The sequence below is a fragment of the Ambystoma mexicanum genome, chromosome 6p, assembly GCF_040938575.1.
Source record: "Ambystoma mexicanum isolate Mex_15411 chromosome 6p, UKY_AmexF1_1, whole genome shotgun sequence".
Lineage (NCBI taxonomy): Eukaryota > Metazoa > Chordata > Amphibia > Caudata > Ambystomatidae > Ambystoma > Ambystoma mexicanum.
Genome location: NC_090935.1, coordinates 901799451 through 901821049, shown reverse-complemented (window position 1 = coordinate 901821049; position 21599 = coordinate 901799451). Strand labels below are relative to the sequence as shown.

At 44.6% G+C, this 21599-nt stretch overlaps 1 protein-coding gene across 1 annotated transcript in view; it reads left to right on the top strand.

Annotated features, from left to right (window-relative positions):
• The window catches only part of KCNN2 (potassium calcium-activated channel subfamily N member 2), a 752674-nt gene that overhangs the window by 408934 nt on the left and 322141 nt on the right, over window positions 1–21599 (top strand). The window contains exon 4 of the mRNA XM_069625521.1: window positions 13229–13370. Within this exon, the coding sequence (XP_069481622.1) occupies window positions 13229–13370 (142 nt within the window). The remainder of the gene's footprint in view (window positions 1–13228; window positions 13371–21599) is intronic.

Sequence of the window (21599 nt, the reverse complement as noted above, 5' to 3'; positions counted from 1 at the left end):
AACATCCAGAATGTTAATTGTGACAGACAATGCTTCAATTGGAAGCAAGAAGCGTCCTGTGTTCTTTGGATCTTCAATACAGTTTTCATGTCCCAATACACGAATGTCATCCGATTAAGCTCTCATTTCTCATCAAAACAGAGCATTGGCAATTGAAGGTGATACACACATGTTGTTGACCCCTGTGGCTAAGGAGTAAGACGTTTCTTGTATTGCCCTACTTTCAAGGTTGGCGCTGTGAGATTGCAGCAAAGACGTCTCAGAGTAGCAGTCTAGTGAATACTTCAGTTGTTTCAGGGTTTTGGATAACACCATTACTCTATAAAACAAAAACAAAAAAGAGAAAAATGTGAGTCTGAAAACTGGTAATTATTCTCCCGAGACTTATATACCCCGCTTTTGAACATACGCATTCAACAGAGTTAAAGTGAGTATGGGGGTGGTAGACTGCATTAGGCATTGTTAAAGTTGGTGAAAAAGCATTTGACAGTCAGGGACACTGGACATTAATCTATGAGGAAAGCAGCCACTGTGGCTTTCCTAGCAACTACTCCATTGGTTCATGGACATCTGCATGACTGCTACGACAATAAGCATCTCTTGTCTCCACAGCACCGTTTCCTCTGCCACCATCAACGTAACGTGTCAGGTGGGCAGTATAACAGGTCCCCTTTTCCCATATTCCTGTCAACATAAGTGCCTGCACATATCTGTATACCCAGCTTTTTTCAATTTTTTGTTATGAATTATAAGGGTGCAGAAGGAGGAGACTGACACACAGGTGACATGATGGTTGTTAAAGACTTTTATTTGTGAGGGGAAGCCCACCGGACCCTAGTTCTAAGAGGGGTTTCCTGCCTCAACTAAGTACTAAGGATTCCATCAGGATGTCCGTCTGAAGCACATAGTCCACTGTCATGTGTCAAAATATATTTCCTTGCCTTGCGCTCTAAATCATAACTAGGTAAAGGGGTGATCATGGAAAAAAGAATGTCTTGTATCCTTTGCCATGTTAGGGGGGTTGTGACTCTCTCTCCTCCTAACCGTCTTCATATTTCTCCATACTTTGCACAGTGCCAGGATGAACAACTTCCTTCTCCTGCCTTATGTGTGCAGTTCACAACACCAGGGGGAATGACTCCCTTCCCCTGGCCTTTTCAGGCTCTTTGCAATGCCACGAGAATGACTGCCTTATCTTGTCTTCTTTCAGAATATTCATCATATTCACAGCCCACCTGGTTCACCACCCTGCCATGTACTGTGTCTGTGAAGATGACTTTGGAGGCAGTTTGTTATTGGGTGAGGATCCCAGGCCCTTCTTGGATCTGTATGCTTTACACAAAATATACCTGGTTCACCATCCTGCCAGGTAATCACATGTCTCCACCTACTCAAGGTAGTCTCTGTAACTTTAACCATGTCCCAGACACTGTTTCTGTCATGAACTGCCGGTTATGTCCATTATGGACTTCGTGGACCCTGACTCATAGAGGACTGAATTCCGTGATCCTTCCAACATGGCCGTTGAATACGAAGCGCAGCTTACCAGCCTTTACGCGCTACGTTCAACTTCCTACAAAACAGTCACGCCCCCGCGGCTCTGCGCATCTCAAGGCTACTGCCTGGAGTAGTCAGACGTGTGTAACCGGAGTTCGCTCGGTGCCTCCTTCCGAGTCCCGTTTCCCATTTTCCTGATTATACTGGTGTATAATTTCCGTCCCCTTTCCTTGTCCTACCTTCTTCCGTGCTCATCTTCCTGGATTTCTCCTGTGCTCGGTTCACGGCGTTCCTTACCTCTGAGTCAGGATACTGTTTCCTTCCTGGTTCCCGGGCCTGGATATTTGAACACTACTTGGTGTAGGACTTGCAATCCTCACGCTGGAATCCGAAGACCTGCACACGGGCCTGTATACATCCCGGACCGTGTGAAAGAAGGAAGTCATATCCAAGAAGGTTGCAAGCAAAGAGAAACAGGTGAGAAGGGGAGAGACTTGTGAGAGATTGAGACACCTTAAACCTGATACAAAGACAAAGATGGAAGCCGCGGTTCAAGACCTCATGCGAGGTATGCAGGAGTTAACCACTGAAGTCCAGAACCTTAAGGCAGAGAATGCTGCACTAAAGCAGTTAGTCTTATCTCGTGACTCTGCAGCCAAAGAAAGTGTCTTGTTGGGAGGAGTAGTGAACAAATTCGATGGCTCCTCAAAGACCCTCCGTGCCTTCCTTGATTCCTGTTTGGTGCATTTTACCTTCAACCCATACTACTTTTCCACCCCAAGAGCAAAGGTGGGATTTATGATATCACACCTCACGGGCAATGCCCTGACCTGGGAAACCCCCCTAGTCAATGCGGGCGACGCACTCCTGGAGGATTACGATGGGTTTGTGGAAGCCCTTAAGGCCGTGTTTGATTGCCCAGAACTCGTTTACAGCGCTCAAGAAAGACTGCTTGAATTCCAACAAGGATCCCAGGATATGCTCACGTATGTGACCCACTTTAAACAATTAGGCTGATTGGTCCCAAGAAGCCAGCTTCCCCCTCTTTCGAAGAGGCCTAAATGATGAGATAAAGGATGAATTAGCCAGGGTAGCCCGCCCAAGCTCCTTCCAAGCTCTCATGGACCTCTCCCTACAGATCAATTTCCGGATCCAGGAAAGAAAGGCAGAGAAAAGGAAGTCCAAGCCAACATCTCCAAAGGCAGCTACTGACCACCCATACAAAAAAGAAACCGCTGCATCTCCAGCTTCTGACCCAGAACCCATGCAACTAGGTGCCTTCCGAGGACCCATTACCCCACAAGAAAGGATGCGTCGGATTAATACCGGACTCTGCATGTATTGTGCCTCTGATAAACACCTTGTAAGAGAGTGCCCTATTGTACCACCTCGGCGTCGGGAAACGCCAGCTCCCTATCCTAAGTGGCGCACAGTTTCGGGAGAAAGATGTCTGCTCCTCATCAATTCCTTCCTTGAACTCCCCAGGACAGAACAATCTTGTGATTCTACAGGCATTCTTGTCACCTTCTAAGAAAGAATCCTACCCCATCCTGGCTTTAGTGGATTGCAGAACCATGGGCATATTCATAGATCATGATTGGGCCGTCAGCCATCATGTTCCCCGCGAAACAAAAGAGACAATGCAACCCGTTGAAGCCATTGATGGGAGACCCTTGTCTTCAGGACCCATAACCCACCAAACCAAAGAGATTATTCTTTCGATAAACAACCACCAAGAGAGGATTAGATTTGACATAATAAGATCTGCCCACTATCCCATGGTTCTAGGCATGCCCTGGCTGCAGAAACACAATCCTTACATCAATTGGGCAGCAGGCTCCTTGTTTCTTGGTTCAGAACATTGTATGTCCCATTGTTTATCTCCTACCACCTTGCCAAGCCCCTCAGAAGACTTCCAAGAACCCAGCAATTCCCAGTAACTGCCTCCAACATTATCCAGATTCCCCAAGCTTACCAGACATACTCAGATGTGTTCTCAACAGCCATTGTTCAATCTCTTCCACCCCACAGACCTGAGGATTGTGCCATTGACACAGAGCCATCAGCAGTGATTCCCTTCGGAAGAATGTTCATTCTATCCGAACCTGAAAAAAGGGCCCTCTGGGAATATCTGGACACCAACTTAACGGATTGAACTATTCGACCCTCCAAGTCCCCAGCGGAAGCCTCCCTCTTCTTCGTTCCTAAGAAAGATTCCAAGGAGCTTAGACCATGTTTGGATTACCGTGGCCTTAACCAATGCACCCTCAAGGGGCGTTACCCCTTGACTCTTATTTCGGACATCCTGGAAGCTGTGAGGGGAGCAGTCATCTTCACAAAACTAGATCTCAGGGGTGCCTACCATCTCATTCGTATAAAAGAAGGTGATGAATGGAAAACAGCCCTCAGAACACCCTTTGGCCACTTTGAGTATCTGGTTATGGCCTTTGGACTTGCTAATGCCCCCGCAATATTCCAACGTTTCATGGATCGGGTTTTTTCTGACATGTTGTTCCTTTTAGTCATTGTATACCTACACGACATACTGATTTACTCCAAGGAACCTCGGAAACATGAAGAACACGTTAAGGCAGTTTTACAGCGTTTACGAGAACATAAGCTCCTGGCCAAACCTGAAAAATGCCTTTTCCATGTATCAACTGTTCACTATCTTGGATTTGTTCTTAGCCCCAAGGGTATTGGAATGGATTCTTCCAAGGTTGGTTCCATCTCATCTTGGCCTGTTCCTACCACTGTGAAACAAATTCAATCCTTCCTGGTGCTCACTAACTTTTACAGGAAATTCATACCCGCATTTCCTGATATTGTACACCCTATTGTCACACTATTAAAGAAATATACCCCCTTTCAGTGGTCCTCAGCTCAAGACTCTCCGTTTCAACAGTTGAAGTCGGAGTTCACACAAGCCCCCATACTGGCTCAACCCGACACAGACCGTCCCTTCCTTGTTGAGACTGATGCATCCGACTACGCCATCCGAGCAGTTCTGAAACAAGAACTTGATGACTCGGTTACCATCGTTCAATTTCCTACAAAACAGTCACGCCCCCTCGGCTCTGCGCGTCTCAACACTACCGCTTGGAGTAGTCAGGCGTGTGTTGCCGGAGTTCGCTCGGTGCCTCCTTCCGAGTCCCATTTCCCATTTTCCTGATTATACTCCCTTTCCGTCCCTTTCCTTGTCCTACCTTCTTCCGTGCTCATCTTCCTGGATTTCTCCTGTGCTCAGTTTACAGCGTTCCTTACCTCCGAGTCAGGATACTGTTTCTTTCCTGGTTCCGGGTCCTGGATATTTGAACGCTACTTGGCGTCTGACTTGCAATCCTCACGCTGGAATCTGAATACCTGCACAAAGGCCTGTATAAATCCCGGACCGTGCGAAAGAAGGAAGTCACATCCAAGAATGTCACAAGCAAAGAGAAACAGGTGGGAAGGGGAGAGACTTGTGAAAGTTTCACAGGCTTCCTGTGTCTCTGAGACTTCCCACAACACCCTGGCACCTCGTGGTTGGGTCTTATGTGCCCATCCGGTAGGCTTCCTCTGCTCGACTCGGCTTCCTGGGTTGTTGTCTGTACGAGGGTTCCTCGCTGGCGGAGTCTTGCAGACCGAAAGGTGACATCCCTTGAATGGCTCTCGTGTCCCTGTCCTCAGCCCTCTCTCTTCTGACAAAGCTTCCCCTCTTGCTGCTCTTGGATGGAGAGCTTCCCCTTGTATTCATCCAGGGAGGGTCAAAGAACGGCCTGAGTCCTTCCTCAGTGTTTATGCTCCCAGACTCTGCATATAGACTAGAATGCTTACTTTGGTTCCGCGGAGCGCCCTTCATGGCTCTGCACATCATCTTCATCCCAGTATTAACAAATGGGGCCTCATTACAATGTGAAGATACGAAGAAAATGCTGGTAATACCAGCGCCAGCATTTTTTACAGACCGGCCCACTTCAAATATCCCGGTGGGGTCCACGGATCTCCCGGCAGGCCTGACCTGCCTGTAGATCAGGCCCCTATCGGCAAAGAAATACCTGAATCACCGGCATTCGTAATACCGGTGCCTGTGATTCATGCAATCCCATCCCTTGGAGTTCTTTGGGACTCCATGGGAATGGGAATTTACCGGCTCTCTGTTGCCCATAATATCCCGGGAATACATACTAATGGCGGATAAGGGTCTACAAATGAGTTTGATTCAAATACAAATAAAAAACTACAATTGGTTGAAGTGATGATAGAGTGGAGAAGGGAAACATGATCCTATGTAAAGTATTTCATAGAGAACATAAGAAATTACAGTCCTCATTCATGCTGTTAGGCACTATTGAATTCAACTTATCAACTCAAAATGTCTCTTTGGTCAAATTTATTGGAGAGGTTATCGTTTGGCCCATTCTTTTTAACAATCTCCAAAACCTGGAACCGAATCTGTGAGATGTTATGTTGGTATTCAATCCAATTTCTTGCTAGTGACATTCATTTTCCTTGTATGAATGTTTGTCTTTTGCCCTCTCCAGCATAGTTTGCAAGCTTGTGATGATTGTACGACGTAGTATTTACAGCATGGGCACCTTATGGCGTAAACAACGTTTTAGGTATTGCATGTTGTATAGTTGCAAAGTGAGATCTTCTGTGCAGACCTCGGGTGATATACAATATTTTCCTCGGTTACAAAACTGCAGTTGGTGCAATGCATGCAGGGATTGGTACTTGTCGTTTTTGCTTTGACTGGGAAGTGTTCTGGTGAGCTCCGCCCTGACTAACCAACCTCTGAAATTGGAACTATGACCGTACGCAAAAAACTAGTTGTTCACAAAACAAATCTTCAACTCTTGTATCACAAGTAAAGGTGACCCAATGTTTAACAATGGTAGATTTTTCTGCTCTGTAATGAATATTTGGATACATATACTAATGTAGGTTTCTTTCTTTAGGGGTACTAAAGTGTTCATTGTCTTGTTTGAGATCTGTATCACTCACTCTGCATGCATTGACCTCATCAGCCCTGCATCCACGATCAATTAATCTCTTAATTAACATTTCAAATTGCTTTGCACTCATTATCATTGCTCACAATTCTCCTGACCCTATGTAGCTGACTGTAGGGTAATTAAGCTCGGGTTGAGTGCGGGGTGGGCGGTGGGGGTTGAAAACTGACTTGATGTAACAGGTTGTTCCTATCTTTATCTTTATGAAGAAATGATTGTGGAATAAGCGTTGTGGCCTTCTTTTAGTAACCATTCCATTGCTTCTATGCCTAGCTCATATGGAATAGACATTGGCGTCAGTGGTAAACATTGTACAATGGTGTTGGAAATCTAGCTTACTTAACAGTTGTAAGCAATGGCTCGTGTCTTTTAATATAAGTTTCGGTTTTCTGTACCAATGGTTGCAGAAAAAAGTCAACGGGCGCGGTATGCCTTTCAGGCAGCATATATTGAGTCCAGTAAGTGGGCCATTTTTAGTATAATTATGTTGTGAGTTTGATGCAGGGGAAGAGGAGAGCAGATATAGAACACATGGAGTGGGGACAAGCAACCAACAGTTTGCTTGGAACGCAGGCAAATAGTGGTAAGAAAATTCTGCACTCAGAGCAGTCTGATTAGCTGCGAACAAACTAGTAATGGAATTATACTTGCCTGCTTGATGGTCATCATGGTGCCTCATACTGCAATGCTACCTTCCTAAATTCTGGACAGTGGTGTGAATAACTATGCATTGCAATCGTGTGGCTACCTGGGCTTTAGGTAGCAATGGTGTAAACACCTAAGTTTTCACAATAAAACCCTGAAATGGTATATAAGTACTTGGGCTTTTCATAGCAATACTATATTACAATATAGGAAAGCCGGGGATAGTGGATTGCCCCTTGGCCCCTGACAGTCAGGGGCAGAGCTTGGGACCTTACTTTCCTATTTCTCCGCAACGCAGCTCCACCACTCAACTTTAACTTTTGCTGCCTGGCTGATCCAGCCCCCACCCAACCAAACCTACCAGCTACCTGCAAACAGTGACCGCATACCTGGGTCTTCATAGTAAACTGGACCATACGTGGGAGGCAGCAGTCCATCCTTACTGTCTCCGTCTGTGACCAGTCAGATTTCTATGCCAGCTGATACAGGATACTCCAGGTTTGCTATATGAGAACTGTACTGGCACAGCATTCTGAGGAACCAATCTGGAAGCCCGTACAACTTGCCCCGGCACCCTATAGAGGCGTTAGATACAAAACAAACCTACAAGACCCATTTGTGTGTGACCTGGTCCTTCCATTTTCACTCCTTATCGTCTCTGTGCTCCACATCCCTGCCAGTTGACACCCATACATCTCCTTATGGACCCGGATTGCTTCTACAATCGTCCCTGTGTCCTGTATCTCATCACCCAGCCTCAGTATACCACTGGAGGACCTCACTTCTGTCACTGGTGTCAGGCGAGATTGCCTCATAACCCACCCTCTGCGCCTTTTCGTCATTCTATCCTGCGCACCCCGAGAAGCTGCCATGATGAAAGAGCTAACAAAAAGCAGAGCTCTATCAACATGTTCACAAAAGGAGCATCAAAACCGAGTGAACCCCTCCCCGATGCCGAATCTCCTTCACCAGGACCCTCTGAGCCTACAGAACTTCAAAGAATGATGGAATACATGCACGAGGGATTCACTGCTCTCCACTCAAAGCTCAATGACATGAGCAGGACAATTAGTTCCATTAAGGCCCGGATGGAGAAGACTGACTCCACGGTGGTGGAAGTGGAGACCAGGGTTGGGGTGGATGAGGATGAAATCGGTGGACTCCACTCTGAGGTGGCCACACTCTCACGACAGGTCCAAATGGTCAGCAAGAAGAACAGCGATTTAGAATCGCAATCCAGGGAAACAACCTGCGCATCATTGGCGTCCCGGAAGACAAAATAAATGGCCCGATGGAAGAATACGTGGAGCGCCTTCTCCTCAAACTACTGGACTCCCCGAAGCTCTCATCCCAGTTCGCAATCGAACTGGCCCATCGTTCCCTAATGGCAAAGCCCAAGCCTGATGCTCCCCATCGTCCCATTATTGCAAGAGTACTGAACTACCAGGACAGAGACACCTTACTGCGAGCTACGAGAGTCAAGGGAGAGCTACTGCTGGGGCTCAACCAGGATCCACCTATACCCGGACTTTTCTGTGGCCATCCAACAAGAGCGCAAGACCTTTCTTTCCGTCAAAAAAAAGCTACGTGAACTGGGGGTCAAATACTTACTCCATGCAGTACCCCGCGAAACTGAGAATTGAATACTCGGTTCGAGTCTTCTTTTTTACCATCCCAGAGGAGGCCTCTAAATTAATTGATGACCATTTGCCGGGTTGAAGGCCAGCCCGCATAATCTCGACAAGCCCAACTTGTATTTCCCACGCAGGAGGCTTCATCATCACCTGGGAGACAGGCACTTGACCTGTCTGCCAGACCACCTCCTTTGCCACACTAGTTCGGATTATATCCATGGTGACCACTCTCCTTGCTAAATTCTAAATTGTGCATCATATTATGTTATTTCTTGCTCATGGTTGGAGTGATGGCCGTCAGAACATTCAGTGATGGCCGTCAGAACATTCAGTGTGAGTCGTCTTCTTTATCTTCCAAGAAACTTCCAAGAAACTCATGCACTGGCCGGGGGTGTGAGGGGTTCGCTATAACATGGGCCCCCAGCAGTATTACACTACCTACTCCACCCAGAACCGGGGAGTCATGATACTAATATATAGGTCCTTCAAATTCATTCATAAGGTAACACACATCGATCCCTTGGGACGTTATGTATTTCTGTTTGGATCACCTAGGGGTAGGGAAGTGGCTCTGCTTAACATCTAAGGTCCAAACGTTGACGACCCTGATTTTTTTTACTCATCTTTCCTCTCTACTGGTGGGATTCCCCCTCATACCTATACTAAGGGGAGGGGACTTCAATACCATTGTTGATGTTGACTTAGACCAGTCCGGCACAAGACCCCGCCAGCTCACTAAATCCGCTAAGGCCATCATAGAAATACAATCACAACTAGGTGTAGAGGATGCATGGAGGCTTTTGTATCCCGACTCTCAAATCTTTTCATTTTATTCCACGGTCCACGACTCGCACTCACGCATAGACAAATGGCTAGTCTCCAATATTGTTGTAAGAACTATTTCCCAAATGACCATCCTACCCAGAACCTCCTCGGACCACTCTCCGGTCACTGTGACATTAAATTGGGGCAAGGACCACGGGGGAACCCGTTCGTGTGGACTGAAACCCCATGCCTTACTGGATGCAGTCTTCGAATCAGAACTCGGATCCAGTAGAGATGACTTATTCATGCTAAATGCCGGGTCAGTGGGATCTCAGTCCACACTGTGGGAGTCGTTTAAAGGCTGTATCAGGGGTATTGCACTGTCCACGGAAGCGGGTATCTTTAAAGTGATTCGGAGGACCATCACAGAGAACGAATCTCTGCTTTCGGGACTTGAGGCCCAATACGCTGCATCCCTGTCTGTCACTACGCTGAGCGAGATAGGCATGGCTCCGACACCTTCCGCGAGCGGGCCAAATGAGAGCGTAAGTTCCATGATGACTCCCGGGTTGCCCTAAACCACGGGGAGGGCGTCCCGGACGCCTTTTAGCTAGATTAATTTCTCAGGAAAATGGGGCGCCTCATATCCCTGCCATTGAACGGTCGGATGGTTCCTTGGCATTCTCCTCTCAGGGCATGAACAGCGAATTTCGCTTCTTTTACGAAACACTATATACGAACACGGATACAATCACCATCGCTGCCATTGAGTCCTTCTTAGATAACTTACCACTATCAACACCCTCAGCCGGTTACGGCAGAGGACCTCTCTAAAGCGATAAACTTTCTTTCCTCCAGAAAAGCACCAGGGGCAGACGGGCTTACCACCAAATTTTACAAGTGCTACAAAACCTGCCTGGTTCCACATCTGCTTGCGGTTGGGAAGAGGCATGTGAGGTCGGTAAGCTTCCCCCCTGCCTTCGGGAGGCGATCGTTTTGGTCCTACTTAAACCTGGCAAACTAACATCACTATGTGGGTCCTACCGACCGATGTCACTCAATTGCGACGTGAAAATATTCGCTGAAGCACTCGCTCTCCGACTTTCCCCAATTGTCATTCATAGTCCACCCGGACCAGTCCGGCTTCATACCGGGGCACCCCACCTCTCTTACTATCTTCTATATAATATTCTTGCACAAATTGATCCAAACACACAGGCTGTAGCAGCCACCTTGGATATGCAAAAAGCATTTGATTCGGTCTCCTGGCGATACTTGTGGCTGATGCTTGAGAGATGTAACTTTGGGCACGTTTTATTTCCTGGGTAAAACTTCTCTACGCTTCCCCGCATGGCCAGGGTTCGTACTGTGGACCTGTTCTCAGCCCTATTCGAGATAGCTAGAGGTACCAGACAGGGCTGTCCCTTCTCTCCCTTAATTTTTGCATTAGCCATCGAACCTCTAGCAGACCTGATTTGTCAATGCCATGCACATAGGGGATCAGACTCTCTGGATTTCCCAAGATCATTTCTCTCTATGCGGACAACATTTACTCTACATTTGCTCCCCTGAGAACAATCTGGCCCCTATCCTAGATGATGTTATCCTTTTCAGGGAACTCTCAGGCTTGAAGATCAACTGTACCAGATCTATACTGTTTCCGCTAACCGACGCCACCACTGCCCCCAGAGATCTTCGTGGGTTTACCTGGTCTCAGACGGTGATCACTTATCTTGGGGTCTCGGTCCCATGTCACTGGATCCCTCTGTATGATCTCAATTTTGGGAACTACCACCCTTACCTTGCCCAGAAGACAACCAATTGTGCCAAATTACTGATTACATTAGCTGGGAGGGTGGCAGTTCTCAAGATGATAGTTTTATCACAACTCCTCTAGAGATTTTTGAACGTGCCGCTCTGGCCAGGTCTCATGTTCTTCAAGTCGGTGACCTGGACCGTTCACACCTTCCTGTGGCATTCTGGGGCGGTTCACCTGAAACTTGACACATTCGTTACCCCTACTACTTTGGGTGGGTTTTGTGCCCTTGATTTCGAGGGCTACTGGATCGCTGCACAGGCCCAATTCGCAGCCTTCTGGTTTGAAACTGATGGATTCCCCCCCCATTCAACTTGAACGCCTGGCGGCTGGCCATTTGGATGTACGCTCCCTGGTTCTCCCCTCCTTGGGCCTTAAGTTCGATCCTATGAACCCCACCAAATCCACGATGATAGCATGGAATAAACTTTGGAGGAAAACTGGCACCCCACGCCCCTTTCATAGCAACTTTCCGTTATGGAACTATCTCCTTGGCTCCCCTCGGGTGGATACTACTACGGTCTGCCGCTGGGTAGATGGGGGTTTCGCCACAGTCTTGGACGTATTCACCTTGGGGACCTTTACTGAGTGGCCTGACCTTCCCAATCCCTTATGGCGTAGAACTTCATGCTGGCTCCAATACGCTGGTCTCCGACGAACCCTCAAGTGCAGATGGCCAGTATTCCCCTAAATCCCCCCAGGTGACCCACTCCTGTCAGAGGTTATGTTGGGAAGCATCACCAGAGGTCGGGTCTTCAGGTTTTACAGCCTGCTGCAGGACAGGATGGTCTGCTCTTGGGAGGGGACTTAGGGAGGCATGGATCAGAGACCTGGCCGTCGATATAATGGATCAGAGATGGGCATTTTTGTGTACCTGTAGCCGAGACGTTTCCGTAAACTCCAAATTTAAGCTTATCCATTATACACCCCAGTCAGGCTTCACCATATGTCAGTGGATCACCCATCTGAATGTCCAAGGTGTAGAGCAGACCATGCCAATTACATTCATATGCTGTGGTCCTGCCCTACCCTTTCCTTACTCTGGTCGGAAGTGTGTAAAACCATATCTCAAATTCTCGATTATACTTTCACGCCATCCCCCTTGACCTGCCCCTTGACCTTCCTTTTCCACGAACTGCCCCGAATGGGCCGTGACTCTAGGAGGCTGGCCGGTTTGTGTATGCTGCTTGCGACCCGCTGTATTGTACTCCACTGGTTGTGCCCTAAACCCCCACCCCACACACTGCCAATGGCTTCAAGCTCTCACCTGGGCCTCAGACACCGAAGAGCACTGGGAAGCTTAGTCTTCGAGTGATGACGAACTTGATACTGTTGATTCCCGATCCCCTGCTCATTCCCTCCACTGATCGACTCACTAGACTATGGAGTATTTATCATGTTGATGTCTAAGCTCATTAACCCTTTGGACATGGCCCTGCGTGGCCACCACGCTGGATTGCACGATCATATGTACTTTTCAGTCAATATATTACGTGTTCTTCTCGGTTGAATGTCAAGCAATATATAAATAAAGTTTTTAAAAAAAAGAATGTAGGAGAGCAATACATGCCAAATGATGTACGTGTCAGAGCAAATCAATGCAAGACCTGACAAATGGTGCCACTCCTCGCACGTAAGCTGGCAAATATGGTGAGTACATGTAGGATGTCAATGCCTCAGCCAGCGTTCAGTGTTTTTCACCCTAATGATTTCAGTATTAAAGCATCTCATAGACACTGATTTACTCAAACTTTACTATTGCAGTTTAGTATACTTCAGTCAATGTATTCTATTATTGTGTGCCACTTATGCGGGAACATGTAATTGAAAGGTAGATAACTGTTAGTGTAAAAAGATATGCATTTGATTTTTTTCAGATACCACGATCAACAAGATGTGACTAGCAACTTTCTCGGAGCAATGTGGTTAATTTCAATAACTTTTTTATCAATTGGATATGGTGACATGGTACCGAATACATACTGTGGAAAGGGGGTCTGTTTACTTACTGGAATTATGGTAAGCCTCTATACTCTTTTATTTGACTTGATGGGTTAACAATGTGATTTGTCCTCTGCATTTTAAGTATTGTTTTTAGATGCAAAAATAGGAGCTATTTCTCCCAAATGATAGATTAAAACGTTAGGAAACATTACCTTGCATCTGTCTTGTAAGCGTGTGCGCTTCTTGACGGTCACACTGCAAAGCCTTGATTATACCATAAGCAATTTACCATTAGGATTATTGTATTGGACTTTCCTGAATCGATGTTCAGTCTCCATATAGATCAGAAACGGGAAACTAATAACGTGTAGTGACAGAAATGAGGGCAATTTTGTTGGTCCCATTGAGAGCACCATTATTTGTTAAAAAATACAACCCACTTGATGCATTGGGAATACAGGAAAAATTATGCAAATATATAATTCTTCAAGGATCCGGACATCAGGCAATGATAATCTGCTGACAAATCTACTTTAGCATTTCATTGGAAACAGTTTTTAAACGTTTTGTGGCCAATTCACAAAACTTTCTCCAGGAGAAAAAAACATAACATACTCCTGTAAAAAATACTAACTTTTCTCAGGATTAAGTTACTTTTGCTATAATTACACGTTCCAAGGGCCGTATGGAATCCGAGGTTCTGAGTTAATAGGCCTGCACTTTGCCCTGCCCTTTAAAGCGGGTCTTGGAACTTTACAACCTGCTATGGCCCTAAAAACACATGGGTTTGGCTATTAGAACCCTAGGTTAACATCGCAGGGTGCTAATAGGAATTTATTTCTTTGAAACAACCGATAGCGGCGAGAGTGTCACCCATTGTGTCATAGATATATTCACCCAACATGGCCTCCATGGAAATGGAAGAAAGGCTCTGATCTGAGCCCCTCTTTCATTTTCATGGCAGCCTGGCAAACATGAAAGGAGTGGCGCAGCGTTGCTGCAACCCCTGCAGCTAAGTGAGAGGGGAGAGGTGGTAAGGGAGGGGGATACAGAAGCAGGGACACCAGGAAGAGGGAGGGATGACTGTGTGTGCTTGCCTAGAAGTCATGCATATCCCATTTAGTTTCAGCCAGCTTCCCGAGCAATCGGGTTGGCTGCCGCGCCCATCTCAGCTCAACATATGAATTGAGAAATGGATTGGTTGGCTCACTAAATTATATACAGCTTTGCTTTTCTATTACTGTATGTTATGCATTTGTTGCATAACTTACACATGCATAACTAACTGGAAGACCAGCAAAAGTGGCTGTAGGGAGTTGCAGTTGTGAAATGTGTGTATGAATCAAGACGAGCTACACACCTAGAAAGGTGTATATTCGCATGTGTTCTTGTATTCACAAGTTTGAAGTTCCCTTACAAACGTATGTTCCCTTACAAACGTATGTGTGCAAACCTAGAAAACTTGAACATTCTAAGTGTGACTGTTGGATGAGATGTATAGAAATGTAGAAGCAAGATGGGTTCCGTCGTGACATATTTTTTCTCCCTCTTCTGATGTGGAATAAGTTTGTCCGTAACAAGGCACTCCATGTCTGACAAAAAAGGGCCACTTGCACACAAATCAATCAGTTGGTATTAAATTACACTCAATTCTTTTGTGAATACTGCGTTTAGTTGTAAATGCCTGTTAATATAATGTACTCCTGGAACAATGTATGCCAACAACAGGATTATTTGTGTGTTTGTGCCTTTTCATCTAGAGCATTATCCTTGTTTTGTGTTTAAAAATGAATAACATCATTTATAATACAGTGTTAGAGAGATCACCGGTGTCCAATCTATCGTTACAGTTGATTGGTTGTGGTATTATGTGATAAAATGACAATAAACCTAATATTGATAAAAGAAAAAGGACCGAAGCTGCTCAATCTTAATAAAAATCTCTCAAAACAGGCCAGAAAAACATCTGGATATCGTTACAATGAGTCCTCCCCAGACTATAATTTGAAGACCGCTTCTTGATCTAAAACCTTCTGCAAGGTTCCCATTGTTTGTGCATCATTAGATTGAAGATGCCTAGACTACTCGCAGTTACTGTGAGGACGTGGCTGTGTTGCAACTCTTTAGTAATGTCTTTAGGAACCGAATAGCCCTTAACTTAAATAGGTTTAAGTTAAAGGTCAATCGGATTGAATTCTGATTTGGCCCTATGCATTTGAAAAACAAAAAGGTACAATACACAATAATTCTGAGAAAGACGCTAATCCGTAACACAAAAACCAGAGTGGAAAAGTGTTATAAAGCTTGGTGCAGACTTTTGCCTGTTGACGTATTTTGATGGAAATGCAAATCGTTTTACCAAAGAACCTACCAGTATTTCAGTGATTGCCAAATGCATGGTACCAATGGAGCATTTGCTAGCACCCGTTGTGATTTTCTGAACTCGCTAATCTAACAAGTTTAGTAATGGGTCACCAACAACAAATACACCTGCTGATCTAAACTGGATGAAACCATCATCGACCTGGCCACCTCACCCATATCTGTGATCTTGAGAGCTCATCAGCAAGTTGTAGCTGACAGACTGCTTATAGGATGACATACATATGCCACTAATGTCTTTACTCTTTTATATAACATGTAAACCTATGTCCTGTGACTGTTTTGCATTTTGCTATAGATTTGATTGGAGATTAGTGTGAAATGGCTGCCACTTCATTCCTGCTCCCGTTACCCTAGAACTCCCAGGCCCACTGCTACCTTCCTTGGGAATGTATTTCTTCACACCTACAGTACAGTAATCCACTCTGAAAACAATATGCTCATGCCTGTCAATGGATCTTTCTCTTGCCGACTTAGGGCTTGTGTACTTAGATGCTTGTCTATTTGGAGTCGAGTTGCCTCGTCTCATCAACCTTTTCTGCATCCTGGAGCCAACAGCCTTCCAGATGTCTCAACCTTTTTAGAGGACAAGATCTTCGCTGCATTTCAGGCCATTTGTTTGCTGGTCATTAAGAGATATTTTAAATATATTATCAAGGATATGCTGCCTCAAGCGCCTTTTCCTTCTATTGAGCCAGTGTGCCACCATCCTGCAGTTGTTCCCACCTCATCTTCGGCTTTAGTGGTGGACTCTGCTCCAATAGTGGTAGCTCAATTGCCTGTCACCCCACATCTCCTCTGGTTATGAGTCCCCTGTCACTTCATTTTCCTTAAGCCCCTACTCTTCACCTCCCCCCATCTTCACCTTTGGGTTGATTTTTAAAGAGTTGAAGTCCATTCAGTTTTAATGCTCAAACGACACTTTCCGACCTTATCAGAGCGAACTCAAAATCACTGAGTGCTTACCCAAACTGTTGGTCAGCATAGTTTGGGAATTTTGGCCTGTCTAATCAGAGAAATTAGTGGATAAACGTATACATTGGATAGAACTAGTGAAAACCAAGAGCCCTGTGGTACACCACATCTTAGTGGGTTGGGATTCGAGGAGAAATTGCTAGTTTGTATTGACTGTGTACAGCTGGATGTCGATTTTCTTTGTCTTGCAGTGAACAGCAGGCTTTAAAAATCACCCAAAAATATTCATAACATGTAATTCAACACAAAAGTGGAAAAAACATAAATGTACCAAGCAGCAGGGCAATTAAAATATCGCTTTAAAGAATCATTTACACATTTCTCCCCAATTTCTCACAGAGCCACTCACTGCTACAGAATGTCCACCACCACATCAGAGCTTTCACCAGAATATACTTGTTCTGCATTGGGGAGCAACTGACTGGATATGTATCTTCAAGAGCACAGGCAGTGAGCAGACGCTTTAATGTGGCTGCAGATCCTTAGTGCTCTTCTGACCCCCATATTTTTGGAAACCACCTCACATTAGTTATAAAGCCTGGGATACTTGTAGATGCACGTCATACGCTTGATCCGCACACATCCCAAGTGGTGAAATGTTTTGTTCCTCTTACAACAATGATACATCTACTACCTTTTCTGCCATTTCACCATAAGATGATTTGAATGACTGCCTTTCTTACAGTCCGTTTGGATTTTGAAACAATATTTATATGGGTCTCCCAGATAAATGTGTGATGGCTTCAGAGATTACAGAATGCAATGATCAATTTCAACAGCAGAATCTCCAGAAAGAGCTGAGGAAATTAAAGAATGAGGCCGTGACAATAGCAGATCTACTGAGAGCGGATGCAAGCGCTAAGCAAGAAGATTTTGAGTATTTTGAGATACATTGCTGGCACATGGAAATGGGGGAGATTGTAATGGCAGGCTGATTCATTCGCTCCTTGGACACCAGTCACCCCGACAAATCCTAAATAATGACTCTGATCCGAAAGACCCACATACAGTATAGTGTTTGTGTTCATTTTCAACCATTTGGAAAAGCACTTCAGAGTGAGTTAAACATCATAATGGTTTGTAGAAAATCCAGATTTTGATATTAAGCATTTCCTAATTACATTTAACTTAAGTAAAAAGGTTTGTCCATTTACTTGTGTTAATCTCTTGTAGCGGTGATAGAAATACAAAGAATACATACAATATGCATTAAAAAGTATAATTTCCAATTTTTTTCCCCAACCATTCTAGGGGTAGATGATTGACGCCATTTTCCAAAAATAGTGTTAAACTGCTCGTCGGAAAACTCGTTTGCCGGCCTCGGTGTGTCATGTGTCCTGCAAAACAATTTTGGGAAGCTGACACCCTACATTGCATCTGTATGCTGTCACTGAATGGACAGTTGTGCATAATTGTTGCAACCAGTAGATTAATGCACCACTCTGCAGCATTTGCGTTGGTTTGTGGCATTCACCAGATTGACTCCATACCCCTGGTTGCTTGGAATATTAGGGCCCCATGTCACATGTAGAGGCAATCATCTTCATTTGTTGCTGCCGCACTAGGAGCAACATACACAAACTATGTCTGGAGGTGCAGATTGTATGTGATTTGTTTGTTCATTCTTTATTTCTCCTGTGTATTTTAATTGAGAAGAGATTGAGGCTTCACTGAAAAATTAGAGCAGTTCTATGAGCCTCGGGTCTCTCTGCGCAAGGCTTTGCTTGGACTTTGCTGTGCTTCATAGTACTTTCGCTAATTACTCTCTGTGATTATAGAGCACATGGCACGCTCTTTCAAGATGTTGTGTAATCCTGTCCCTCTGCTCAGAGGAGTTTGTTTCAGTAATGTTGTTCTTTTCATGTTTTGGGGAAAAGCGATTTATTCAGAAGTAAAGCTGAGGCCAGTGTGTTTGCTAATCAAACCAAGGCAATTCGGAGCAGCTCGTGTTTTATGGACTTTGCCTATTGTAGCAATGGCAATTTGCATCATTCTTGTTGATTTCTTTAGGTCTTTTTTTTATAGTACCAAGATTTTTGCCTGATGGCTACCTGTTGGCACTTATGTGCAAGCATGTAAGAATTGCATCTGAAGCAAGGAAAAATGAGGTTAGTGCATAGCTGCTATTTTCAGAGCAAAGGGAAGGTTTACGTGTACCTGTACTTAGTATAGATATGGGGTAGTTGGAGCAAAAATGACAGTGAGAAGGTAGGAAACCAAGATAGGATGGTGAGTGTAGTATGGCAGATGAAATAGTTAATTCAGTTAAACTGCGGTTAGAGTCTGACCGTTAGCTTTACTCATTCACTGCAGTTGCAAGACAATCAGAAGTCAAATTATTGTTTGAGAAGTTTTCCCTTCAGCAATTTTCTGCGTTAAAGATAATTTTATTGAGCTCTGTCGAACTTGAATGGTTGAAAAATGTCACACCAAGGGATTTGATGCTGTGTGTTTCTGTGATTTGGGTGACTAGAGATTAGGGTATAATGCCGGGGCACTTTTTGTAAGGATTTCAGCCTTTGTTTCAGAAAGATTTGTTGATGATTACAAACAATGTTTCACTTAATTCTGGGTGGCACAGGGAAGCAGTGAAGGGCTATTAATGGATTCGGGTGGATGGGCACTGCTGCCACATGATGATGTACTCTGTAATGGCTGTCCATTTGTTTGGGAAGGTATGTTAGATATGTCTTTACCAAACCCTCACCCTTTCTGATGACACCCCTCTTGCCTTCCCTTTACAAAATGACTCCAATATAATCAAAGTGCATCCCAAAAATGTGGATTTTTGTAAGCTGCATCTGTTCTGAAGCTGGATACTCCGTTCACATGTGCTTGCTCTTCTTAAAACTGTACAATGTTGTGGAGCATAGTCAGCAGAAAGTTAAAAAAACAATGTGCACAGACTGGCAAATATTCACTTAGAGGAAATCTTATTCCTGGTCTTGCGCGTGGCAGAGTCATTGCAAGTCATTGCATTCATTCTGCTGGTAAACCTTTCCCCACTGCACTGCTTGAACTCATGTCACATTATGTTGACAGGACCTCCTTGATCTTCTGCTGGTGTCCCTTCAATGTATATACAAATATGATTGTGGATGTTCAGGTTGAAGAAGTCATATTTTACATATATATAGGCTAATGCTACTTTTCGAGCACCAATCTGTGATTATATCTATCATAATATATACATATGTCAATCAACGCTGTAACTGCATTAGGAATCTAAAAATGTTTTATGTTATGCACATTTTGTGTAAAGGAGCTCGGCTAGCAGAGTACAATCTTAAATGGTTAACTTACAATAAAACACGAAAAAGCCCACTTATGTATGCATAAGTGGCTTTTACGCGACAGTTGTTATCATAGAAACATTATTTAAAAATATACTCGATTTAAATTACACATTACATTAAATAACCAATTAATTCAGGGTATCACCTCGTAAACACATTCTTAAGAATCAAAAACTTCAATGCTCATAAATATGGTCCTAATACATAGTTATAGTATTATAGAACATACAACAGCACATCATATAACTAACCTAATAAATTCATTCCTGCTATATATTGTTTTAAATCGGCAGAGTGGAACGGCATGGTGCATGAACACAAACCAGATCCCACAAACAACCAGCAAACGCTGAGACTGATTTACAAAATGTTTTTCAATGGGATTGTGCCATTATAAAATGCTTTTGTATATCAGGTCCATTGTGTTCAACAATACGTATTAAAACAGGATGGATAAATCCCATTTGTGTACCTTCTCTAAATAGGAATTACACATCTAACGTGTTGTCTGCGGCTACTCGTAGTCCCGATCACCACGTAAAACCCACCGGCCCAACAGGTTTCATTCCCTCCCAATTTCATGGATCCATAACTATTAGCAGACCATACCCAATCCTAAAGTCAAAATGATTACAGTAATACCACAGAAATACATCCAGATTTTTTAAACTTGCTTCATGAAGATACATGTATCAGATTAGGCCAGATCATGATCACGTACATGAGATAATCCAGGGTACGGTGCTGCCTGGCCTACAGGACGCGACAACGTTCAATGTACTGTTGAGGGAGGCGCAGTGTATGTGTGCAATTAAAATATGTGGAAGAGCAGGACCCCATGGAATACGGACTCCCTGTTGCATACTCAATTAGATATATTGATCTACTATTGCCACAAATACTCAAGTTGTGCAAATCGGTGCTTGATCTGGTGTATCTTCTCCAGATATGAGTGAAGCATTATTGGTTCTCCTGTCAAATCTGAGAAGAGACTAATGGGAGTGTAAGTACAGCACGCTGCGTGATTAATGCTGACCCTAAATTATTGAGATGAATTCTGGCATGGATGTTTGCTACACGACACTACCATAAACCTGCAGATACTCTGCTTGATATTGGAGAGAGCTAATGTGTTCGGCCTTCATGGAGCGCTAGTGACCCTTACTGCAACCCCAGCCTTTGAAACTGTTGAATTAACTTTCATACTGGGTTATTTGCAGATTTAGGCTGGGAGGTGCATTTATCAGGGGTAGGAAAGATTTAAGCTACTTAATACTTGACCTAAAGCTAAAGTCAAGACATGGGCCTTCATTATGATTCTACCCGCAACCTGCCACTGCTATTGGCAGGTTACTGGCAGACTCACCTTATCGTTTCTGCCACCCGATGTCACGGTAACACTGGGATATTACGTGTGGCGGAAGAACAGTAAATTCCCAATCCCATGGAGTCCCATAGAACTCCATGGGAATAGGAACACTGAAGCACAGTAACAGTGCCGGTGCTTCAGTGAAAAACCTGCCGGTAGGGGCTTGAACTACCGGCAGGTTAGGCCTGCCGGTAGTTCACTGCCCCTACCAGCAGACTTGTAGTTTGCTGGTCTGGAAAAGTTGCCGGTAACCGTTGTTGAGCTGCACTCTTTTCCTTATTT